The sequence below is a fragment of the Chenopodium album genome, chromosome 21 (genome assembly GCF_948465745.1).
Source record: "Chenopodium album chromosome 21, dcCheAlbu1.1, whole genome shotgun sequence".
In the NCBI taxonomy this organism is placed as follows: domain Eukaryota; kingdom Viridiplantae; phylum Streptophyta; class Magnoliopsida; order Caryophyllales; family Amaranthaceae; genus Chenopodium; species Chenopodium album.
This window is the reverse complement of record NC_137854.1, coordinates 2,623,695-2,650,414: the sequence shown is the minus strand read 5'-3', so window position 1 is coordinate 2,650,414 and position 26,720 is coordinate 2,623,695. Positions and strand designations below refer to the sequence as shown.

Here is a 26,720-nt window from a genome sequence, read left to right as displayed (position 1 = left end):
TGTTTTGGTAACTTTGGATGCTATTGAGGATAATATGTCAACTTGCCATTTCATGCAGAATATAGAAGTGTACCGTTTTCAGTTTTCACCTCTTATGCTACACATACATTTTTTACATTCTATCGTGCTTACCCTACCTCCAGGACCAATGCATGCTTTTTGAATTTGGGGTCGTCTTCACCACTTCACTTCTTCTCATAAATTCCAGTTTTTGAATATAGAGACAAAGCTATTTTACTCCTACATACTCTTATGTTACACTTACACGGTCTTATATGTATGTACGCGTGTTTTTACTTCTTATACAAAGTGGCCCGGAGTATAATATTAAACTGTCGTTTAAATGTACTACTGTACATTTTATCCTTTTTATTTTTTGAACTAATAATATACTGTTAAAACTAGGGGTAAAACCTATATAAGATCAATTTCTCTTCAATATTTGAGCATGTAAATTGATTAAATAGCTAGTAATTTTGAGGTGTTTTGTGTAGTAATAATGCGTATCTAAGAAATTAAAGTATGCATGAGACCAACTTTATGACCACAAAATTTTTCATATCTACTTGTAACACTTTAATTATGGTCAAATTCAACCAATCAAGCCACCTGAAATAATCAAAATTTTGTGATGGAATGTTGGTTTGGTAGAAGTTAATATCACAAATCTATTCACTGCATGCATGCTAAGAATGCTAATAACAAAATTTATAAAAAGTGGCATGTGAAATAAATATATACAAATGATACGAACTATTCTTACTTTATACCATTACAAAAATGTACTTGAAGAATTATTTAATTTTGTCCCAAAAACAATAAATATTTTGACAATAATAACACACTACTGTAATGTGAAAATTTTGTGTGTAGGGCAAGTTCGTACGTAGGTGATAAATGTAAATTAGGGTACCCAAAAACTGTAGGGTAGTAGCCCATCCAAAGAGGGACGAATGCCTAAAAATAAAAGAAACAATAAAATAAACCCTAAGCCAGTAATGTCACATTTAGAGGGTGTCTATTGCATTCACTCTTATGCCGTTATGGTACTCTTTTCTTTTCCATTAATGCCCCCATGTGTGCGATGTTTCCTCCCTTCATATTTTTTATTTATTTATTTTTAATATAAATTTTTTAAAAAAATATATGTAAAAATAATTACAAAGTAAATTTACACAAAAATACGGGTATTAAAAATGGTAAATTCAACTTCCTTGCGAAATTTCTATTCATCATACTACAATTTTGTCAATTTCTTCCATGCATGTGCTACTACCTAGCAATTGTACTTATTATTGCTTTATTTCCCAACTAACATGTAAAATTTTATGTGTTGTTTAATAAGATTGCAATCATACTAATCAAGATGTTTCTTTCAACCTTTATTAATTATTTAATTAATGTTACATCTATCCAATAATGTAAGTACGGTTGATTATATAATGTTTTTATTTTGTTGCATCTATCTTGCATGCAATCTTCATGTTGAATGGATAAAACTAACATCACATGTAGACCAATAGATCGAGTTTCTATTAGTTAGCGTTTACGGTTTACTAACAATTATTTACTTTTTATGGTCAAACCAAATGAGCTTAGTATACACACAAATCCATTATTATTCCCTCTGTCTGAAAGAAGGAGTATCACACTATTTCATTCCTCTTAATTGAGAATATTCCATGATCTACTAAATTACCTAATCATATGCATCCTTTATTCTCCTCCATCATCTCTCTACCATTCCAATCAAGAGAGGTATTTTTGAAACTAATTTCAATTCGATTAAATATGATTTACAGGGTATCTGTATTTGCTGATAGGGGTTTTGTGACAAAATATTTACTTGTAAAATGTTACGTGTAGTTATTATCATTGAATTAGTAGAAGCCAGGTGTATATACTTAATATGTATGGTTGAATCTTAAATGTATTTCCCAAAAAAAAAAAAAAAAAAAAAAAAAAAACCTTATAATGATTCGATGACCAAACATTTTGTACGAATATTTAATTCACATATTTACCTATAAATTTGATTTGACTCGTCGTGATCACCATTATCTATTTTCAAGCTAGCTAGCTAACATGAGGTGTTAGTTCGTAGTTAAATCATACGGAGTACAGTAGTAGTACGATTAGTTTTACCATCACAAGAAACACTTCATAAATCTTATACTCGTAGTATATATATTTCATGTAGATAATGATAACTAACAATACATTAATGATACCCATCAAAATAATACTATTACATTAATGATAACTACCAACCGATTACTGTTTGTAGTGGAAAAGTGTAGTAGCAAAACCACTTGTAACTTGAGGAACATGCAATCTGTAGTTATTTTTTCTTTAAAATTACGCCTTTTTAATTAATGTAGTTTCTTCTTCTTCCATACGCTTTACTATATTTTTGTTTTTCTTTCTTTTATAATTTTTTTTTTTAATCACATATTCACATACAATGACCTTGTATTTCTATGGTTGGACCATTTTCTTTCGCCCTCACATAAAAAAAAATATTATTAACTTATAGCGCATTTTTTTGTGTGGTAAAGCTGACACATACCAAAACATTGACCTAGTAACGAACCTTCTAACCTATAAATCCTTGACAGACAAAGTAATTCTCCGCCGAGTAACTCCCGACTACACAACCCTGACCGAGTAACCCCGATCACACATGCATCCCCCAAGTAACCCCTAATTAAATAACTCATAACATATCGTGTGGTCAATTACATATAAAAATTTGCGAAAGTGTAAAAGTTAAATAAGAGTCAAACAAAAACATATAGGGAAGACAAATTTTCAAGAAATTCATCAAGGGCAAAAATGTGAAAGCAACCGAAATAAAAATTCCACAAAAATTATGCTTAAGACCAATTCTTTACCAAACAAAAAAAATTAGGAAGTGATGAAGTGATCTTAACCGCACGATTGTAACGGAAAGGTTTCCCCGTTTTCCTTTGTTTATTACAGTACCACACTTTTTAACCGACTATCACCGGTCATTTCAACAACCGTACGTGGCACATTCTGATTAGCTAAACCCACATTTGGCCTAATCCCATTTGCATAACGGCGCCGTCACTTTTCCCCCGTTACCGTAACGGCGTTTTGGACCACTTTCATTTTTATAACATAACCCCAAAATCTGAACCGTTGATACGGAATCCCTTTCTCTTTCTCTCTCTACAAAAACCAAACACTTTCTCCCTATCTCTCTCTTTCACAATTTCACGAAAGGATAACAAACAGGAGAGAGAGAGAGAGAATTTGGTTCAGAGAAAAAATTATGGGGAGATATTTGGGCAAATGTAAAGGTGTAGTCGGCGAAATTGCGGTCGTCGGAGTTCGAACCAGAGCTCGAGCTGCCCTAGCTATGGCGGCGGCAACAGCTAAAATTACTACTACTACTTCATCTCCGGCGAAGAAGATCAAGAAGGTTTCCAAATCGTCGTATAATATTCCTCAATTAAGGAATCGGCGGAAGAATTTGTCGGCGCCGGAGAAGAAAACGACGTCGTCGGAAGTTGCGGCGGTTGTTGATGAAGAAGAGGTTGCGAATTGCTCGAGTAGTGAGGTGATTACGACGGCTAGGTCGGATTTTCCGCCGTCTTGTTGCTCAAGCAATTATGATCAGTTGAGTTCAAGCGAAGCAGAAGAAGTTGTTAAAGATGATGATTGTTTGGGAAATAGTACAGCAGATCCAGAGGTAATTTAATTTATTATCAGAAATTAATTTATTCGATATTATTATTATCATTATTTCTCTGAATTTGTGCAAAAGGATGTTGAGAATTTTTTCAACTTCCAAAATTATTATAGCAGCACCAGCAGATAATTAATTCTTCAATTCTGGTTTTTACTGCTGTCTCTGTATTTTGTATAAATGCTTGTCGTTTTTTTTTAATTTAATTTATTTTTTTTTCAAATAAGTCGGTGGAAATTCTTTTGAAAATTTTAATTAATTGCAAATTAAATTTGATGATGAACAGGTTGAGAGTGCAGCTGAGACGTCGTCAAAGCAAAAGGAAGAAGAGTGCCATAGAACAGAACTTAGGTGAGAGAAATTCTGTAAAAGATTCTCTTACAATAAAACTGTTAGTTTTTTCAAAATTAAATTAAATTAATTTTCATGTGATATAAGTTCATCATACGTTTTATATACTATGTACCGGAAATTTGAAATTCAAAACGAGTGATCTTTTAATTCATCTTTTTAATTTTAAAACGTCTTGCCTTTATATTCTCCCTCTCTCCTCTTTTTGTTATTTTTCTTCCTTTTTCTCTCTCCTAACTCTCCATGTCAACTCTCAGAGAAGCTTCAAAATCAGACGGCCAGGATTCTCAGGCGACGAAATCAACGGCTCAGATCAGGATGCCGTCTGATTCAGAAATCGAAGAATTCTTCGCTGCTGCTGAAAAAGATATCCAGAAACGCTTCAGCGATAAGTAAGCCAGAGCATCCTTTATCTCCTTAAGTCAATAATTTTTTCCTTATTTTAAATTTTTTTAAAAATTTTTAAATTTTTTTTTTTTATGATATTAAAATCTGAAATCTGAACAAAACGCGTCGTTTATTCAGGTACAATTTCGACATAGCAAAGGACCTTCCATTAAAAGGTCGTTACGATTGGGTTCAAATAAAGCCATGAACAAAGAAACTGGTGAATAGTGTTGATGATGAATGAATGAATGGCTGAATTCTTCCACAATTAGCAGCTGAAAATTGCAAAGTAAATCTTTAATTTTAGCAGAATTTGATCTAATTTTTTTCTCAACCCAACAAAAAAAAAAATTAGTAATTCTACTGTTAATTATTAGCAGCTAGTTTCTCTTAAAATTTAATTGTTAGTAGAATTATTTTTTGTTGGGAAATTGAAGAAGAATACAATCGCTAGAAGAAGAAGAAGGAAGTAGTGGGTAGTACCGTAGTACTAGTGGGGTTGTACATTCTGTCTCCTTTTGTATCTTCAGTAATAGTAGTATCTATTACTCTTTCAGAGAAGTCAGTTGATTTCAAGTACAAAGAAAAGAACCTCCCTTACCATTTTTTCAGTCTAATAAATTACAGTATAAAATATTTAATTTAATTTTAATTTTTTGTGGTTGTGAAAATTAAATTTTGTAATTTTCCGGCCTCCAAAATTGGGGGGTGTCTTATGTCTGATTGATTTTCTGTTATAATTTGTACGATCAAATGCAGTCAGTGCTGAATGCTGATGGATTGTTGCATTCATTGATTATCTTTCTTTTTTTTTTTTTTTTTTTTTTTTTTTTCCCCTTCCCCTCAACTTCCTCGCATTTTTGCAGAGAGAATTTATTTTGGGAATATGCGGTTTTTTGTTGTTTTCTTTACCCCCGCCTTTTTCTTGCCTATTCTATTTTACTCCGTGTTATTTTACTCTGTTTTTTTTTTTTTTTTTTAAATTGTCATGATTAAGAAAATACAATTATGAGAATTGTTGTGTACTGTAGAAGTGTGTATAATTAAGAGTAATTGATGGTCGTGTTGGCGTGTAAGCTACGGACACGTTGACAAGATTAGGAATCTAATCTAAATTATACGATCGAGTCACATGTGATTCGGAGACTTCCATTGCCATGGACCGTGGTTGATTAAACAAAATAATGTATGTGATTATGTGAATGTATATATTTGAGTATATTATTATTCAATATGTATTATTTGAAGAGCTGGCGATGACAAAATTGTTTTGGAATATTTTGTATGATGATTGATTAATTATATCTTTTATTATTATGTGAGATGAAAAAAAAGGGGCTTTGAATTTATATACAGAAGAAAAAAAAAGAGTGAGAATTGTGATTCTGAATCAGAGGATGGGCAGATGATTGAGGTCCAAGCATCACACGGAAAGTGTGGTGAATATGTGAAAAGGATGTGCCAGTTTACCAATTATAGATAAAAAAAGTAAAGTGTGAGAATCAATTAGACTACTCCGTATTAAAAGTTGCTTTTTTTCCCTGTTAATTTTCTCTTCCTTTATGTCACTATTTCCGTGTGTGTCTGTGCAAACATTCATGGTCTTCATGGATCAAAGTTGTAAAAGATGACTTTGATTGATTCTTTTTATTTCAATTTTAAGACCCTCTTTATTTTTCTTTTTTGGTTGAAAATGTACAATAATGTATTATGAGGACTAGTACTACTTACGTTTATTTGAATTCTATTTTTTTTTTTTTTCATTTGTATATGTAATTTTTGCTCAATTTTACTCTATTACTTTTTTTGACTATTTCTATATTCAGTTTTTCTCTTTTCTTTTCAAAATAAAATAGCTTCAATTAATGAATTGTCCCTTAATAGTTCACTTTAAATTGTTACGTTAAAGGAGTGTAGCTTAGTAAAACAAAGATAGTACTTCGTATGTTATATTGTTTGATCTGAAGAAACAATTTTGAGTGACGCGTTGACGATAACACATCATCATCTATGAATGAGAAGGGGATGTGAAGCAATGTGAGTCGAATAAAATCCTCATCCACAATGGTATGAATGTTACAAAGGCCTCATAAAGTCTACAAAGGACTTTGACTGCGCATCCATTTAGCATGAACTTATAAATAAATACAATGATTAAGCCTTTACCTTAAATTTTCCATTTGCATCCATTTATTACAAGTGCATTGATAGATTATTTCTACTAAATATTACTAGTGTCACTTTACAAATTATTAGAAGCTTATTTATAATCCTAATTTCAACGCGTATGGTATACTACTCCGTAATTCTTTTGGATGACCTTTCTTTTAAATGGAAGACCTTTCTTTTAAATGAACAGTCATTTTCATACACTCTGTTTCCTCTTTTCCACTCTATAACCATAAACTGTATTTTTTGTTATTGACATGGGATCACTAGTGTGATGAATGGGGTAGTAATAGCTACACTTTGGAAGGTGGTTAGAGCTCATATAGACATGGAAGTGGTCCTAAAACTAAAAAAATTTAATCATGCAAGATCAAAGAATTGAGAAAATAAAGAGAAAGAGAAGAATGGGTGGAGCCCATTTCTGGGGGGTAGAAAGAGCAAGGTATGTAATATGTATACTGTGTCTTGTGTGTAAATTGGCAGCAACATAGTTATCATTGCATTTCATCTTCAAATTTGGACAATTCTGGATTAGGCACATGCCTCAGATTCTCTAATTTTGTCTCTTGGGATTAACAAATTAATTGACACTATAACAACATATTACGGAGTACACCACATATCTTGGGTTTCCACTATATGTAGGTGTAGGTTCAAAATAAGGGGGTAATTATGATTAGGATTTTCAACTTTAATGTGTATTTTTCTATCTTACAATTTGAAATAGGATTTTCTTTCAAAGATTAGTTATGAACATGTATTATTGCATTTAGTAGGATTTTCTTTCAATTTTTCAAAGATTAGTTAAGATATACGTGTTCAGCACAAATAATTTCTTTAAATATAATACAATCGTGTTAGAATGCCACATAAGCCTTTGATCTCACACTTTAGGGCCTGTTCTCATTGACTGAACTCGGCTGAACTGAACTGAACTGAACTGAACTCAGCTGAGCTGAACTGAACTGAACTGAACTGAACTCAGCTGAACTGAACTGAACTGAACTGAAATGAATATTTTATAAGAGAAGGAAATTAGGAGCTGAACTGAACTGAACTGAACTGAATTGAGCTGAACTGAACTGAACTGAACTCAGCTGAGCTGAACTGAACTGAACTGAATTTCAACGTAAGAGAACAGGCCCTTAGTTTAACATGTATTAGTATAATTTCTAATTGAAGGAATTTGAAAATAAGATGTAGGACTACATAAAAAAAAAGAAATTTGGAAATGCACTTTAGTAATGTTTTCGAGAAAAGAAAATGGTGATGATGATTTATGACAATGAAGATTTTCTTTTAGAAGGAATATGCGCAAAGGATTGGTGTTGGCAGGGGAGTGGAATTCTATACTACAGAAAAAGGTGGCTTGATTTAGAAATTGTTTAAGAAAAACTGTATTTAATTTATTCCAATTTAAATAAATGTAGTAATTTATGTTGAGTCTCAGCGAATGAAGTTTGTTCAAAATGATGATGCATGTGGATGTGGGTTGCTACTTTTACTTCCCTGCAGGCAACACTCTCCACCTTTTTGGCACTGTTAAGCTCTTTTGTTTTCCTAATTATTAATTCTTTGTTGTTTTATTTGTTTGTTTTTTTAATTTTTTTTTGGTACAAACTTAAAAAATGAATTTGGCTGAATATCTCCTTCGCTCAATTATTCCCAACTTTATTTTAGAAAATTGATAGTATTAAATATTTTCTCCTTATAATTGGATATAATATAAAGATCAATTGTCCTAATGACATTTATTATAGAACCGTGTTTGACATATGTTAGATGTTACGTACACGTACTCTACATGATACAGTATAAACTAAAGCTCTATTATGTTCATTATAGTTTCAATAAATTTTTAAAAAATAGGGGGGCGGGGGAAGAAAGTTTATCTCAAAAAAAAAAAAAAAAAAGAAAGAAAGAAAGAAAGAAGAAGCACGCATAAGTTAAATTTATGAAAAGTAGGGCTTATTTAAGTTCAATGTACATCTAATACAAGTTTAAATTTAGCAAAGTGTAGATTTTCTAGTATAGGAAAGAAAGGTTCAAATAACTTTAGAGTAGTGAAATAAAAATTAAGTGGATAATGCAACACACTTGTAATATTATGTAGGACTTTAAAAGTGTTTTTGTGTCAATTGTAGAACAATATTTAGGTACTTTATCACACTTTAACTAATTATGAGACATTAAAACTTACATCAACCTTCAGATAATAAGTACGAGTAGTTGCCATTAAAATGGATTAGTCACACCTTACATCTATTTTTCATACTAGACTTTACCCAAATGCAACTAGAATACAAACTGTGTTTCTATGTTTGTGCATTCTACCTTTATTATCCATATTGTTGTTATGTTATTATGATGGCATCAAATTACAAGTATCTTTCAAATTTATAGTACTACTACACTACTACCTAGCTATATGGTCATACATTTACAAATATTTGTGGCAATTCCGGTGCTAGTAGTATCCATCCTTCTTAGTAGTGTTTTTTCTTATCACTAATCGTGTTACAATTTTTATTGTGATTAGTACATGATTAGTGAGAGGTTACTTTAAAAATGAAAAAGACATTCTGTATACGTATAAATAATAGTAGTAAGGTCATATATGTGCATAAAATGAGTGTTATCTCAATAGCTCTTTACTTTTATCGCATTTGCACACCATAACATAATATGATAAAATTTTAATTAACTTACAACAAACCTAACCTCTGATTAGTTGGTTTACGAGTTATCAACTTCAAATGTCAAAGAATAAAAAAAACAAAAATAAAATTCCAAAAACAAAAAGTTCAAAGGGAGTTAGAAAGGTCCAAAAACAAGGAGATATAAACATGCCATATAAAGCATATACAAGTATACATCATCAACATAAACCAATAAAATAGCGGCTACAACATGCATGCACTTCCAAGAGACATCATCCAAAATCTGCATAACTTCAATTAGTTATATATTAATTAACTTGTAATCTATACAGTATATAATTAAGTCATCTATCTGTGGGTTAATTAAATGTCTGATTCAACAGGATTTTACCCGATAAATTGGAGAAGTTGACCTAATTTAATCTATGTTTTTGCATTGATTAAACAAGTGGATACTATTCCTCAAAAAAAAAAAAAAAAATGTGGATACTACTTCTCAGTCTATTTTAATTTAAATTTGTTCATTAATTCACATTAGTATATACTCTTAAATTTTTTTTTTATTTATTTTATTTTATTTTATTTTTATTTTTTATTTTTTTTATATACTCTTAATTTAGGGCTAGTTGAATAGTGGTACTAGGATTACAGATTCCTTAGCAAGAAAATTCATTGGTTTGTATTCTCGTGATCCGGGAATATTTGATAAGAATATCTTGGACACATTCTCCAAATTACACTATTATGGGTTTTTTTTGGTTCTAATTTAGCAATTGATGTGCACTACTTCTCCAGCTTTGTTATAGTTGATCTATTCATTGTTGTCTTTATATTTTGCAACCTTACAAACTTTGGAAATTCTACAGTAGTCATCTGTAAAATGACTGTCACTATACTTAATTTTTATTAGCCGATTATTAATTTATTTTTTGTTGGACAAACTTATATAAAAAAGGGTAATTACTTCAAATGTAAATCATTGCATTAAAGTGCTTATTTGTAAAATCACATCTCCCTTAAAAAAAATAATAAATAAAAAATAAAATAAACATCACATCAATTTTATTAATTATAAAGTTTGGTGACTACAAATGTAGTATAAAATCACACTAAACATACTATAACAAGGTAATAGCTAATAAGCTATACTCATACCATAATAAGTTATGCACATTTGAAACTAAAAACATTAAATTATGAAAATTTTGGACAACACTTAATAAGATTCTACTTCGTAATTTTCATTATACATATGTATTTTTAAATGTGTGTCTGAATTTTTGGAAGAGTGGAATCTTATGGTTTGATTCTTTAGAAATATCTAATGCCTTGCACTTAAGGGTATCCCAAATGAAAAATACTTGTCTTGGTACTTAGAAAGGATAATATAATGTCAGAGATTCTGCGGATCGAAGGTGATATTAATTAGGGGTTTGACGTTGAAACTGAATCAATAGCAACTTCTGATTTTGTGAGTTTGTTTAATTTGGCTAAAAATTATGTAAAATTGAAACCCCTAATTTGAAACATACATAAAATTTATCATTCTTTAGAAGAAAACTTGTCCAATATAATTTCGATGTTGCCCCACATTCAAAGTCACTGGCTCATATTGTCGACGTGGACAAACCAAGATCATCTTCTATATTGCTCTATAGATCCAACATATATAAATATAGTTGACCTTATATACCAACCAAGTCTAGCTTTCGGGGTCCATTAACATGGATGAATAATGGTAATTGGTAATACAATTGAGCCTTTTAAATAATGGTATGCTAGTATGCTACTATACAAACTAGAAAAATGTATCATACTAAAAACTTATAGCCTTATAGCCTATATATAGCTACGTGAATACATGATACATGGTAACGTAGTAAAACAAAGGAATTACTTTTATTGACTTTATAAGGAGTCTTTTATTATATCGTCTCAATTACATCACCGTACTTTTAAATATGATGATAGTAATATTCTTTATAGAACTTAATTAATCATCAAACATGCTGTGTGTCTGTTAATAAATTTCACTAATTTTAATTTTATCACTCAATCATGTACTCCCTGCCCCACTTTTTATTTCCAAATACTTTCTCCAATTTCTTATTGAAAAACTTTTACAATATTTGATTCATTTATCTCAACTAGAAGACCCAACATAAATCATACTTTATTAATTTCATATTCTCCTCTCCTCCAATTCTCTTATCTTGCCATTTACAAATTTCTATTCTTTCATTTACCCCACTACCTTTATATTTTATTATTGTCTCCAATTTCTCTTAAAATTCCACGTATGAAGAATTGGAGCAAGTATTTAATTACGGGGAGTAATTTACAACACTTCTATATATACACCACTTCCAAGTATTATTCGTATAAAGTGGTCTATATCATCAAGTGAGGCTAGCAAATATAACTCTTATACCAATTTAAAAACAACAATTGTCAAATTAAATGATGAATTTAGGCTGCACATGAGAAGGTTCTTGAATTGCCACTGTACATGTGAATTTTATTGCACAATAAAACATATGTACTCCGTAATAAATTTACAGAATCATTATATTTTGTCATTCTATTATGTGCTTGCCAATGTTATGCTTCCTAAGTTGTAAACATCATTAAAATCCATGGACCATGGCTTTTGTCTTGTTTTTTTTACAGTACTTTCTGTAATATTTTTCTAACCTGTCCAAAATTATGTTACTTCGTATGTAACTTATGTGTTGGATGTATATCTATATTATATACTCCGTAGTACGTACTGCGTAACTACCTACTGTACTAGAACTTGTCAGTGTACTGGAAACTGCTTCCAAGGTGACAACTAAAGAATGAACAATCAATGAGATCCCAAAAACCCTTTTTTACTAATTTACTCTGTTCAACCTTTCATTCAGTTTATGGGTAAGGGCATATTCTCTTCAGCTTATTTTCAGTTTAGCTCCAATAAGTTTAGTTCCGTTCTTATCTTAATTTCTTTCTCTCATAAAATATTCAGATCAGTTCAGTTCAGCTCCAATAAGTTCAGTTCAGTTTAGTTCAGCTTAGTTCAGTCAATCAGAACATGTCCTAATTTCCAATTCAACTGACACATTACTCAAACTCATATAATTAATAGTATTTAAAATCTCTAATTAATTTGTGGGTGAGCAAAAGGAGTTCCAAAAGTTGAAGTAATTATACTTTCGGTCCACTATTTATTTTGAGCTAAAAGTTGTGACTAAGGGCCTGTTCACATTTACTGAACTAAGCTGAACTGAACTGATTGGAACTGAACTAAGCTGAAATGAATATTTTATGAGAGAGGGAAATTAAGAGCTGAACTGAACTGATTGGAGCTGAAGTGAAGTGAACTGAACTGATTGGAGCTGAAATGAACTAAACTGAACTGAAATTAAGTAAATATGAACATGCCCCAAGTCCCACTAAATTGAACTGAAATTAAGTAAATATGAACATGCCCTAAGTCATAGTTTATACGAAGTACATGATATTTCTAACGAGTGTTTATGAGCACTTGTTAAAAAGTGATGTCGCGAGAGTATAAGTTACCGTGTTAGAATGGGTGCACAATCGTGCAATTGTGATTTTAACCACCAAAAATTGACTAGGACTGAGGAAGCAGTTAGTATCCCAGTGTCTTTATTCTTGGATCAAGCGCAAGTAGTACAACAACACTGTCGGGGTTGCAGCATTTCTCAAGTGGAGTAGATCAGACTAGCTTAATTTCAGCCAAAGATTACATCTTTCATTCCTTGATCTGAATAACATTAGCCTGACCAGTGACCACCTTCTGTTCTGCTCCACGTTTTACATTCAACCATTTTTTTTTTTTATTTTTTTTACTTAGTTATAAGTTATTCGTTATAACACATCTTTTAGCTCGATTAAAGGTTTTAGCTCAGTCCTACATACAAAAATGTTATCAATAGATCGGATTTCCCTTAAATTTATCAATAGATCGGGTACTCACACTTATTTTCTTCTCATTTAAAGAATTACTTGTAGGTAACACGTTCATTATACGAATAATGTTCACGATAATCTTAATCTAACAATCCTCGAGAATTTTAGGGATACATTTTCAACGAAATATAACGATTGAGTTGCAAATAAATTCAGTCATCCTTGCTCACTTCTTGCATTGTCCATTTGTTGATAACATAATAATTATATGGTCCATGCAAACAAAGTAATTAATTGAATAAGGAGCAGCAATTTTCATTACAGGTATTATTTACTTGCGTGCATCACTTGGCATCTTTTGATGAGAACTAAGTTTTGTATCTTTAGTAAATAAATGACAAAATATGCTAATCAACCATGATGTTAACACCTTGTTTTTCATTCTTAATACCATTTGTAAAATTTTTAAAAATTTACCGTTTAATTCACCAGTGGTCCTAATTACTGATGTAAAAATTGTTTCTGAAATTAGTAAGATCAAAATTCATCAAGAAGCTTAACAAGAAGGATACATAAACTATCTCTTTCTGTAACTTTATAGTAGTACAATTTTAGTAGTTGTTGGGTGAATGGGTGATTAATAAAGGGGGTGAGGTCCGCATTTTTGGTGTCAGGGGCAAGAAAGGGAATTTCATTACTTAAAGGTACTCTGTATAAAGAAACCATATATGAAGAACAATTTAAGACAGACAATAAATGGTGGTATGATGTACAACATTTTGTACAATGGCCAGGCTAACTCCTGAAGCATTTAGTCGACCACACGATGTAGCAATATCTAGCAAAAATTATCCGTTCCTCACGGAATAGATTGTTACATGTATTCGGGAGCACTTTGCATGATGATCCTAAAAGTACCTTTACGAGAGCACAAATTTTGGTATACCCGTCTACTGGTGCATATGATATAGTCTAAAACACGTAATTAACCAAGTATTTGATATGGTTGCAAAGGACAGGAACCATAAATTGGACCTACTGTTTCAATAACATCCCAAAAAGACTAAAAAAAAGAGCAAGATTTATAATGTTTTCAAGCAACCAGTTCATACATTATAAACATCTAACTATGCATGGGCAAGAATTTCTAAGATATATGCACTCTGGAGAGGTGTGTGTACAAGAATTACCAACCACCAAAGCATAAACAAAAAATGCCTATCTAATTGCAGATTACATTATATACAATTGGGAAAAATAACAGTGAATCCTACACGAGTTCCACTGAAGCGATGGATCTTACAGACTCGTACTTGATTGAGACAGCTTCCTTTTCTGATTGATAAGCAAGTAAATCTTTGACAAGTTGGCGGTATTTCCTCCTGTATGTGGGAAGCTTTGACATGCTTCTCGCCATTCCAGCCATCCTGCCACAGTGTGACATCATATTGTTAGTAAACTGTAACTAGCATAAATGCAAAGATACTGCGGCAAAATTCTTCATCACCTCAAACTAAATTAAAAATAAAAAATCTTAGGGCAAATAGTTGCAGATAAGTAGTGGTAAAGAGAGTAAATTCAGATAAGTAAAGTTAGCTTCAAATAACGTCCAAAATTTTCATAGTTGGACTAATGAGTTAATTAAGATAAGGGCTTTTCAAGTGAAAAGAATATAGCTTCTAGTTCTATAGCAATCCACAAGAGAGGGATCAAAACAAACACATAAGTCAGCATCACAGTCTAGTTGAAGAGATACAATTTTATCTTTATTTTCCGTAATCAAATAGAAAGAATTGAACAGTACACTATAAGAGATGCTCAAACAAGAAACTCATGGGAAGTGCAGGACAGTGGAATTCAACTTTCAAAGAAAACAAGTTCTAAAGGACTTGACAGCTTCAGCTTAAGAGTCGGGTAATTATACAAGGATTGCAGTCTTAATCATGTGAGTTTAAATCTGTTGTTCAAATCAATGCAGTTTGACCAGTTCAAATTAATGGCCAATATTTAAAAGTCAAAGAAGCAGCAACTTGACCACAATTCAGTCCCAAATATTTGGATTCAAAATGTTCCTCACTTCCTCGGACCCTACATTTCATCTCACGTACTCGTGGGTCGGATCCTTAATACTACGACATGGGTATGAACCCTGACACTTAGATATGAACCAAATTATGGATTATTTTTTTTTCAAGGAATCAAGTCAGATACTTAGACTTGTACTCATTTCCGACTGAGTTACCTATGCATGGGTAGCTAAGTGCAAAGTAAAGTACACTGAAGATCTCTAGATTCAGGCACAAACTTAACTTCTTCACGGGTATATTCAAGTATACACATGTTACTGCAGATAAAAATTATATCATTAGATCGGAAGAGAGATGGGGTCCTTTGTGAGTGCCTGAGTGGATGAATAGATGGAAGAACTAAGCAATCACTAGGGCAATAGTCTGTATTCTGGAACGGTATACTTATGGCAATAAGTTTGGCTACATCACTATATAACAGTAAGGATGACAAATTGTGTAGCAATACCTTCTGCTAATGCCTTGGATTTGAGCAGCTCTGAGGGGGTCTTGAGGAATCACACAGCCGTTTTCCCAGGCCTCCATCCTCTGGGGATGGCTGCCGAAAAGAAGCACTCTCTCCAGATATTGCATTTCACCATCACCCAATTTCAAAGTCTTGATCTGCTCCTTTAACACCATTAGAGGGTTGAAAAACCAGTCTAATAGTCTATCATGGGGTCTATTCTCTTGGTTCACAATCACTTGATCAAGCAGGAGTATACCATCTGCCCCGGCCTGGATGGAGCGCAAGAGAGTATCCAAAGCTGAATAACTAGGAAGACCGACTCCAACAATGGGTGCTTCATGGCTGTTCTTTGCCTTTAACCATTCATAGAGGTCAGTCCGGGTTAAAACATTAGCATCGAGAAGCTCTCTGCCTTTTATTTCACATGTACGCATCATATTTCCCCACACCTGAAGCACAAAGTTTATACAAGTAATAAGCAAACAGAATTTCAAGATTTAAATTAAGTTGTTACAAAACATCAGAATAGATGGTTATGATGCCTAATCTATCAATGAAACATAGCTTAAAATTTTTTACTTATTTTTTCAGACTGCAAAATTTCATCAATCTACTCTACTTGCAGTGACACAAGAAACTTCACAAGCTAAAGTTCCAAACACTTCAAGCATGCAGATAGGCAGACATAATTAATTTTGCTGTTCATGTTGTTACAGTAATGTACAGGTAAAAAAAAAAAGTTAATAGATAGTTGATATTGAGAGAGTCTGCATGCATCAATTGCTCTGGCACTACTAAATTTTTGAATGGATTTCTTAGATTGAATAAGGCATCAAGTGTGAGCAAATTTCTACTCCACATTTTAAAGGTCAAATGCACAAACAGAATTTAAACCAACAAAGTTATAGCAAGGCAGAGAAACATTTAGCAAAATATTTCTTAGTGCCGATGTTAAAAGCTGGGTTCTCAGTTCTCATCACTAATTGAAAGGAGAAAAAGCAATATTTTCAACCAACTGGAAAAAAGACAGGAGATAAAATAGTTCAGAGCCAGAAAATTATACTTGGACCATCTTCACTTCATGTATTGTTTCCCTGACTGATCTAGAAGGTCCCAAGCTAGGCATAAGCATTGTAGGTGGTTCAATGGAAGCTGAGTTGAACCGGTCACCACGAACAGTAAGTTCTGATGAGTTTGTAGCCTTCTTCTTTCTGTATCGGGGCCTGGATGGCAAAAGTTTTGGAATGATCAATAGACATTTGGATATATAAACCACGGGCAGCAAGAATAGTAACATTTAAAGACTCATATCAACATATGGGAAAGTCAATTAGCAAATCACAGATGATTGGCAGAGCAATTACTTTGGTAGTATAGTTCCTTCTCTAAGGTAAAGCCAATCATTAGTGTACTCATCAAATTCAGCAACCATTGCAACCACATAAGCAAGGCCTCTCCGGAAAGATCTTTCCTATAGTCATATCAACATTGAAGATTATTCTGTACTCCTTATAACCAAAGTGGAAAAAGCTGAAATGCGATTAAGACCAAAAAGCTTGTAAATACCTGATACACAACAATTGAACCATACAATCCCACAAAAACACTTGAGAAGATAGCCAACACAATGCTTCCAATAACAAACAAGGGCCACAAGAGGATTGTCAAACCAGCAACAGGAATACAAGCTGTTTCAAGAAAAGGCCCCTGACGGCTAATAAGGTCATGTGTTAGTCGCTGCCATCCCTTAAGCAACATTAAAGGACTCTTTATTATGGCAATAGCAGTGTAAGAGGGAACATCAATGATTAGACCCATCAGACCAACAACAATGATTGCCGGTACATGAATAAACCTGCAAGATAACCAGTTTGCATTAGCAACAACAATTTAGCTAAATAAAAAGAGCTTAAGTTATTCATATTCTAGGACACTAGGCCAACTATGGTGTACCATCCATGACTTATACAGGCTAAAATTTAAATAACAAGGCTTAAATACAAAATTCAAAAAAGTTTGATGCTTAGAATATTATAATATGAATCAGATTAGATTCTGATCAATGATCATCACCCACCTAAGAGTCTGAAGCTCATCCGAGCTTGTTGATTCACGAACCTCCTTCAAGTAAACTGGATATGAATGAATGCAAATATCAGCAAAATCGCGGACAACAGTACAGCTTCCTTTGATAGTATCCCATGTTCCATCCTAAATTTTGACAAAAAACAGTTACATGATCAACTCAGAAAGGCAGTTAATTTGACTCAATTCCATCACAAAACAGGCCAATTTCAAACTTCAAAAAAAAGAAAAAAACAGGCCAATTTTGAATATTTACCACAATGCAGTGCAAAAACTTATTGGTTTCAGTCTCTTGTCTGAAGGCCTCAAAAGCTGAAACCCAAGGAGTGAAAAATCCATATCCCACCCCCACAATTACACTTCCTGCCATACTCAATGCCAACCAAATAGCAGCTAGAGCTGGCAAACCCAACAAAATCGCTACCTTAAGAGGTATATCGAATCTGTTCGTGCTGTAATTAAGCAAATTACACAAAACAAACACTAGAAAGTCAGAAACACTAATCAAATTATGCCTCATTTACCAAATTAACACAAAGTAATTAAGGCAGTGCAGATAATTACTCACTTTACAATGGTGTAAAATGTCCAAGCAACATGTACAGGGAATAAGCCCAGAATTACTGCAACATTTCCTACAATCAATATCAGTCCAGCAATTGGACCCACCAGCAAACCTACATCCAAAGATAAAAAATTAATCAACTGGGTGTTATAAATTTATAATTTCTTGATCAACTTACTCAAATTAGCATTTTTATAAATAAAAGTTTAAAGACTAAAAAAAACCCAGATCAAATTTGGAAGTTTAAGTCAGAAAATGAAAAATATACCAAAAAAAGATGAAATTAAAAACCTTTAAGAGCGCCTAGAAAAAGGGCAGCACAGAAAGCAAAAACCACATAAATGATCTTCAAAAGGCCTCCCCAGTTGTTGTTTGACATGCTTGTATTTTGCATACTCACTTAACAAAATTAAAATAAAAACATCTAAAAATACAAAGTTGCCCAGAAATGGAAATTTATATACCCAGAAAAAGTGGGAATTTAAGAAGATATAAATTGTTGAAAACTCAAACTTGAGAAAGAAGAAGACGACGACGTTAGACGTGACATCCAAGAAGTTAATAAAAAAAACAGATATAAAATTAGAACACAAAATAGACTCAAATTGGCAGTTTAAAATATTAGTCAAATAAATCTGCTAATAAATTTGGAATAATATAGTATAAGAATATTATATCCTAAAAGATTTGGTAGATAAATAATACACGAAATTGATGAGTTGCTATGATAATAAATGAGTAAAAGAAATATATAGGGTACCTGGTTTTTTGGTTGTAGTCACATGAAAATGATTAATTTGCTGCTAATGCTGTTGTAAATTCTTCTAGAGAAGGGTTCAGATGAAATTATTCTACAGGAAAAACTGAAAAAGTCCAACGCTTAATTACTTTGACTTGACTCCTTTTTTTTTTTTTTTTTAAGTTTTTTCACCAAATGTTCTTAGCGTTTTCAAAAATTCACCATATGACCTCTAGTTTTTCAAAATTCACCAAATGCCACTGACGTTTGTTAATATTCACACCGTGACCTCAAAATAACCCCTAATGTTAAAGTTTCTTTAGCAACAAAATTTATCACCAAATACCCTAATTTTGTTAAATAATTATGCAAAATACCCTTATTTTTGAAGGTACAACGTCTAATTTGAAATTTAAGAAAACTAACCGTTAATTTTGATTCTTACCTCTTTTTTTTTTTTTTTTTGCATGAATACTCGATACATAGAATATACGGTCTTACAACTAACCATTTTTATTTACTCTCTTGTCATTTTATTATTTACATGTACTAAAGTGATTTGTGGCATAAAAACCTAAGGTCCTGTTCTGTTGTTCCCATTTACTTAATTTCAGTTCAGTTCAGCTCCAATCAGTTCAGTTCTGTTCATTTTCAATCAGTTCAATTCAGTTCAGTCCAGCTCCTAATTTCCCTCTCTCATAAAATATTCATTTCAGCTCCAATCAGTTCAGTTCTGTTCAGATTCAATCAGTTCAGTTCAGTCCAGCTCCTAATTTCCCTCTCTCATAAAATATTCATTTTAGCTCAGTTTAGTTTAGTAAATGTGAACAAGCCCTAAGCATGTATTTGTTAAACTAAGACGTTCTTCCTTAATCGATATAAAGATGATAGTGTCTATTGACCAATATTTATGGTGTTCTTTTGCTAGAAGAGCCTAATTTGTCATTATTATGTCCATGGTAATAAGTCCACACCCTAATGTTTTTCCCCTTCAAAAATCTCCATTACTATTAACCTTTCTTTCTTTCTTTTTTTTTTTTTTTTTTTAATTTGTTTTAAAATCATATGAAAAATATAAGTATGATTTAAAAAAAAAAAAAAAAAAAAAAAAACTCAAGCTGTGAATGAAAATCAAAATTACTAATTACTTTACGACTGTACCATTATACTCCCTTCGTCCCTAAATTACATTCCTCTTTGGAAATTTACACGGGAATTAAGGATAGAAGAATAAGACAAATAACAATAATTTGATAATGCAATGGGAAGTACAAAGATAATTAGTTATATAACTCATGACAAGTCATCAATCCTTTGCAAAAAAAAAAAAGGACCAATCACATGCTCCTAATTAAAATTTTTTAACCAATCATATTCATTGTAATTTGGCACAAGGATTATGGGTGAGATTAGGTAAGGATGAGTGAGAAAGCATTAAATATAAAACAGAAAAAGAGAGTTGATTTACTAAAAAAACTTGCCAAAAATAAAAAAGACGAATGTAATTTTGGAATACCAAAAATAGAAAAGAGGAATGTAATTTAGGGACGGAGAGAATAATTCTTTTTACCAACTCGTAGTCTTTTTTTTTTAATGAAATACCAACTCGTAGCCTAGATATGCATATCATCAGCATTTGAAAAAATTATTTTATAATTATTATTGCGTATCATCTTCAACCAACTCTAAGCACAAGTGAATATGAGGAAACGGCCACATTTAATTGTAACTGAGCTTATTTGACTAAGTAATTTGTACTCACTAATTTGACTAGCTTATTATATAATGATAAAATTTTGAAAAATTGGCATAACTTAATACTGGTGTAAAAATGTCCAAGCAACTGACGCAAGTAAGCAAAATGTACAGAAAAAAACAGGCCCAATATCACTGCAACTCCTCCTATGATCAATCTGAGAGCAACAATTGGACTAAAGCACCCAAAAACAAAATTGAAGCAAATTCCTTGATCAGCTTACTTAAAAAATGACAGAAAAATGCCAAAATAAAGATCAAGAACAAATATCTTTTTTCTCTGAATGGAAGCTGCAACCCCAATACGGCCTCCTAATTTTGTATTATTTTTGTGTTTTTAACGCCAATTGGAAAAGTCAAAATCATTTTCTATTCTGATTTTATATTAATAGTGACCAGAAAAAGTCATCATAAATTCATAAGCAATACTTTTGACTTTGACTTCTAGTTTTGGATTGTATTTCATACACATTACATTAGAAGAGATTATAGCATTTATATAGTACAGTAGATAAACTCTAAAGTGGTGTTCAAAATAGAATTTGGATCATACTCCCTCCATCCCCGAAAGAACGACCCATTTGGGTTGATTACGCGGGTATTAAGAAAATTAAATAAAAAGAAGCAAAAGTATATTGAAAAGATAAATTTACATGGGGTTTGTAAAAAAATAGAGAGAGAAAGTAATAAATTACATGGAAAATTAAATTTTTATATAGGGAAGCTAATTTTGCACAAATATTGTTGCAAATTGGTGGATGTTTTAATGCAAATGGATCATTTTTTTTGGGACTAAAATTAGGCCAAATAGGTCGTTCTTTCAGGGACGAAGGTAGTATAAAAAAACCATAGGGAGTACAGAGTAGTCAAGAAGAAGAGAGCCTTAAAGTCTAGAGAGTGATTTATGACTTGTGATTTGGTGGTATTTAATAATGCAAAATTTTATTTTATTTTATTTTAAACACATTTTTCTTTGATAAATACGAGTACTACCATTATGTATCACTTTTAATAATTAGAAGTTTTAATTCAAATGTATCACTTTTCTTTTTAACTACTCTCTCAGTTCTCTATATATTCTCTCTCTCTCTCTATTTCCAAAATTATCTAGGATTCCGTAAAATTAAAAGTGATGCATCTTAAAAAAACGAAGAAACTACATACTCCCAATGCAACTATTCAAATTTACCAAAATATCTATTTATTCTCAAAGGAATTATTCATACTCCGTACGTATCTACCAAAATGAAAATACATAGGAGTACCTAATCTCAAACCAAATACATTATTTCCATTTCCAATATTAACTTAATACCTCAATACTATAATATTGCAATCCATTATTTTATTTTTCCTTAATAAATAATCACGTATTCACGTACAATCACCAAATGTAACCATCATCTAGTACCTAGTCCATCACCTCGTTTTACATGTAGCTTGCTTATGTATTACATACCCACACCACATTCTGCAAAAGTGAGAATTGTGTCCGTACAAAGAATCAAACTCGGACTTCACATCCCAAAAAAATCATAAATTTTATGTGAACTTAAACAACCTCTTGTTAGCAAAAACACATCATTTTCGTCACCTGAAATTTTTTCAAATTTCATACCCATGAGAAACCCAGTTCGTTCTTCTTCTTGTTCTTATTATTATGCCCATTTATTAGTTAGCATTTTAAGTTGTTGATTGTTAAATGTGAATTGTGGGTGCTTTTTACGTGCAGGGCAAAATAAAGAAGTTAACTTTTGAAGATTCCCACAAGAATTATGTAAGTGTGTCTATAAATTTATTAATCTTTCTTATATATGAACAATGTATTACCCAAAATTCAAACTTGATGAAGTAAATTACTGAATTATGCTACTGGGTTGTTGATTTTTTCGCAGGGAAACAAAAAAAAATTGTGGGCTAATAAGATTAGAAGGAAATATATTCGTTTATCTCAGGTGGGTTACTTCAAAATGATGAAATTTTGCAAAATTGTTGACCTTATAATAGTAATTTTGTATAATTGTATCTGTATGTTCTTTGTATGGAGTTTAAGCTGGAATAAGTCGTTTATTTGATATAATGTTTAAGATTATTATAGTAACCCTGATCTTATGAAAGTTAGTAGCTTGGACAGGTTTTAAGGAGATGTCATTTGGTTGAAGCTAAAAGAATTCAATCAAAGAAGAATGTTAAACAACCGGTTATCATGCAATGGTTGAAGAATTGGAATGTTTGTAGGGGTTGCAGTTTGGTTAGTATTTCAAACATGTTTTAGGGCCTTTTTTGGATCATTAGGCACCAAGTATATGTGTTGTTGTTATGTTACTTGAGGTGTTTTCTGACTTGATTCCTAATGTTGATGGTGTCATAGAGTCTTTCTAAGTCCTTTTGTAAGGCGCATTTACCGGTGGTAGATACTAATATGGTACTCGAGACAGAGACCGGAGAACGATATGAAGTCAAGTTTCTACCGAGGTCTTGTAGGTTAAGTGGTGGGTGGAGAAGATTTTCCTTGAGTATGAAATTGGAAGAAGGAGATGCTGTTGTTTTACACTTGGTTGAAGTTACCAAATTCAAGGTAGTAGTTAATAAAATTCTGTTATGTGTAATTTTCATTGATTGTTTGTCCTTTACATTGAAGCTAGTTCATCTTAGTAACGGAACCTTTCTGGATAAATTGACATGAAATTTAAGATCAGCAATAATAGTTCAGATTGAGGCCAAGTAACTTATGAGCCGTGATTTGTTTTGTTGTTAAGCTTTGTAAGTTTGTTGCTCCTAGGCCTCCCTTACATTGGTCAATCAATATTTCTTGATACCATGTTCTAGATCTTCACATAGGTGAATGTAATTGAGGTAATGTATGTAGTGACTTGGAAATTTTTATTCAACACTTCACTTAGATTCTAGATAAAACCATCTACTTTCATCATTAACGAAAACCTGTGTATGGAGGTTTGCAAAGTGAGGTTGTAAATTAGTGAAAGTTGGGAAAATCTATGTTGTTGATATTGAAATCATGTAGTGATGATACTTGCTTTGAGTATGTCACAGTTTATGATCATTGTTGTCAAGACGACCTCTACATAAATTGAGATATAGTCTTACAAGTTACATATACTGATGTTCTGTATCAGTAGCAACTGTAAGTAAAGAGTGTTTTAGGAGATTTCGAGAGTAATGGATTATACCTTCATTATTTACAACCGAGATAACAGCTTGAGGAATGAGGACACATCTATCTCTCTTTGCTATGTATAATGATAAAACGTTGTAAGACATATTTCCATTCGTTTTATGTAAAAGTTCTTTGTTATCTTCTAAAATTCTTTCCTAATCTTAGCATGACTCTTGTATGCATAAAATTCATGGTGGGTGTGTGACACTTTTGAAGACATTCTTTACCTTATAGTAGCTATCTTCTTGTCATAATAATGACCTCTTTCCTCACAAATCTAACCTAGCATGTCTCATTAGATGAAGCTAGAATTGTTTTAAAATAGCATGTATTTTACTTAAACTCCCTTCTACAGGTATACATCATAAGGGCAAATTCTGCAGATGAAGTCAATCTACCTGTACATGTTTTTAATTTAGTCAGTCATGTAAAGAGAAGTGTTTCTAGTAAAGCAGATCGCAGTCTATTCATCTATAGGAGAGGGGAAGTACAAGAATATTTGCAGGGGAAGCAAAGAGAGTTCAAGGCTGACAAGATACGGGGAAATGATATGTGTGTATCTCAGGTGGGTATGAGTATTTATTGAACCCTTTAAGTAGTACCTTATTATAGCCAACAATTTTTTGCTGATGAGAATTTGCTAATTGTTGAAATTATTATCTGTTGTCATTATTTGATATTCTTTGGCTGTAATCTAAGAAGTGATATGTAAACTGTAAACATCTTTTCTTCTGCTTCTTTAGTTGATGAGATAACTATAATAATATCTTGATCTCATGAAATTTTGTAACTTGAACAGGTATTAAGGAAATCCCATTTAGTTCAAGTATCAAAGCTGATTGTTGGACATCCGGTTACTGTGAAATGGTTGGTGAAATCATACATTTCTGGTCGTAATTTGGTTAGTATTTCAAATCATGTTATAAGCCTCTTCATCAATAAATGTGACAAGTTAGTATTTTTTATATGGAGTATAGTTTCATCTTGAGGTGCTTCTTACTTGGTTCTTTTGGTGGTGTCACAGCCACTTCCTACGACATTTTGTAGGGCTCTTTTACCACTGGAAGATGCTATAATGATACTCGAGACAGAAATTGGAGTGCAATATGAAATTAAGTATCTGGCGCAATATTTTACACTCAGTGGTGGCTGGAGAAAGTTTGCCATGGATATGAAATTGGAAGCAGGGGATGCTATTGTTTTCCACTTAGTTGAAGCTACCAAATTCAAGGTAGTTGTTCATTAAACACTATAGTTTTTGATGTTTGCATTTCTAATTTGTCCTGCTCATATTACTGAAATCAGTCTTCAACACCAACAGCGGGAATTTCAATCTTGGGAAGCATGTCCTTTGCTTACAATATCCTTGATAATGTTATCTGTAAAATCAGTTTTTGAGGCTTACCAACAAAGGTATTTACTTGATAAAAACTGGTACAACTATCTAAAGTAAGTAGATATAGAATTATCAGTGATAATTATGCACTTACATATGCATAAAGTTGCAGATTTTGACAGTGTTGTAACTTAATTTAAGAGAGTGTTGCAGATTTTGACATAACAGTCAAAAGTGACCTTAAATTATTTAACAATAACTCAACTCTTTTGTAGGTATACATCATAAGAAAGAATGCTAATGAAGTCCGTCTGCCTGTTCATCTCCTTAAATTACTCAGTCATGCAGAGCGAAGTGTTTCATCTAAAGCAGATAGCAAGCACCTAATTGTGTATAGAAGACGGGAAGAAAATCAGATAGCAGAAAACAACAGTTGCAAGAGCACGAGACTCAATTCCAGAAATGCTGAAGGTTCCGTGTTACTTAATGAGAGGATACATTTCAGTAACATCAAAAACTTCGAAGAGTTCAAAGCTGCCATACATGAGTTGATTCAAAACCACGAGCTGCCTTACTACGCCATTCAGGAATATTACGAACTCTGCTGCAGTCAGAATGCATTTCTTCATGCTGATTTATTCAGAGGAATCAATACAAGAGTATATAGTCAGATCATAGTTAGGGCCATTCGAAATATTATATTGGACACTGTCAACTTAGCCAATGTCTTGAGTACTTGCAAGCTCTCCACCTTCCTACATAAGTATGAACTAATGGACAAGGCCTTAAAGACCTTTGATGCTCTAGGAATGAATGTCAGCTTCCTCCATGCTCGTCTACACCACCTTAAGAACCTTGCTGTCAGCTCAGAAGGCGCAGCAGACAGAAGTCGATATGAAGTAGCATGTCATGAACGTGGACGTGCAAAAGGTGAATTTAGGAAACTCAAACTTATCCTTGCTAAGTTACAGGCATTGAAGTCCAAACCTCTCAAGGATAAAAATATAGAAGGGTGTTCCTGGCTTGAGAATGTTGAAACCGAGATAAGTAACCTCGAAGGTTTGATTGCGGAATTAGGTGAGTTTTTTTGTCAATATGATGCTCACATTGAGACATTGAAGTTTAAGGCCAAGGCTCATGAAGTGAAGTTTCAGGAAGAAGTTAGTGCATCATGGTTGCACTGTCCTATTAGGTGAGCACATACTGAATAGTGAATACACATAACATTGAAGAGAATATATTGATGTCATATTTGGTTAATTATGTTTGTAAACCTTCTAATGTGTATAAAAGGTTCTATAACACAGTATTATTTACTAACTCTATTTTC

At 32.3% G+C, this 26,720-nt stretch overlaps 3 protein-coding genes across 4 annotated transcripts; 2 read left to right on the top strand and 1 right to left on the bottom strand.

The window, feature by feature from the left end:
• Nucleotides 1-3,203: 3,203 nt before the first annotated feature.
• LOC145601401 (uncharacterized) lies at nucleotides 3,204-5,105 on the top strand. Its single transcript, XM_081657414.1, has 4 exons — nucleotides 3,204-3,718; nucleotides 4,002-4,066; nucleotides 4,324-4,458; nucleotides 4,592-5,105. The coding sequence occupies exons 1-4, from the start codon at nucleotides 3,299-3,301 to the stop codon at nucleotides 4,659-4,661; spliced, it is 690 nt and encodes a 229-aa protein (XP_081513540.1). The 5' UTR covers nucleotides 3,204-3,298; the 3' UTR covers nucleotides 4,662-5,105.
• Nucleotides 5,106-14,263: 9,158 nt separating this feature from the next.
• LOC145601965 (putative membrane protein At3g27390) lies at nucleotides 14,264-18,947 on the bottom strand. 2 transcript variants are annotated; one of them, XM_081658057.1, is made up of 9 exons: nucleotides 18,674-18,947; nucleotides 18,386-18,494; nucleotides 18,074-18,269; nucleotides 17,810-17,943; nucleotides 17,299-17,587; nucleotides 17,097-17,203; nucleotides 16,796-16,955; nucleotides 15,733-16,181; nucleotides 14,264-14,624 (listed from the first exon to the last, which is right to left on the bottom strand). In XM_081658057.1, exons 1-9 carry the CDS (start codon nucleotides 18,774-18,776, stop codon nucleotides 14,468-14,470), a joined length of 1,704 nt encoding a protein of 567 aa, XP_081514183.1. In that variant the 5' UTR covers nucleotides 18,777-18,947; the 3' UTR covers nucleotides 14,264-14,467. The 2 variants fall into 2 exon arrangements, with proteins under 2 accessions (XP_081514183.1, XP_081514184.1); XM_081658058.1 differs by having other exon boundaries at nucleotides 18,651-18,755.
• Nucleotides 18,948-20,952: 2,005 nt separating this feature from the next.
• On the top strand, nucleotides 20,953-26,586 carry LOC145602649 (B3 domain-containing protein Os01g0234100-like). Its single transcript, XM_081658817.1, has 7 exons — nucleotides 20,953-20,973; nucleotides 22,609-22,653; nucleotides 22,772-22,831; nucleotides 23,011-23,064; nucleotides 24,890-24,955; nucleotides 25,079-25,285; nucleotides 25,666-26,586. Exons 1-7 carry the CDS (start codon nucleotides 20,953-20,955, stop codon nucleotides 26,584-26,586), a joined length of 1,374 nt encoding a protein of 457 aa, XP_081514943.1.
• The last annotated feature ends 134 nt before the right edge of the window (nucleotides 26,587-26,720 follow it).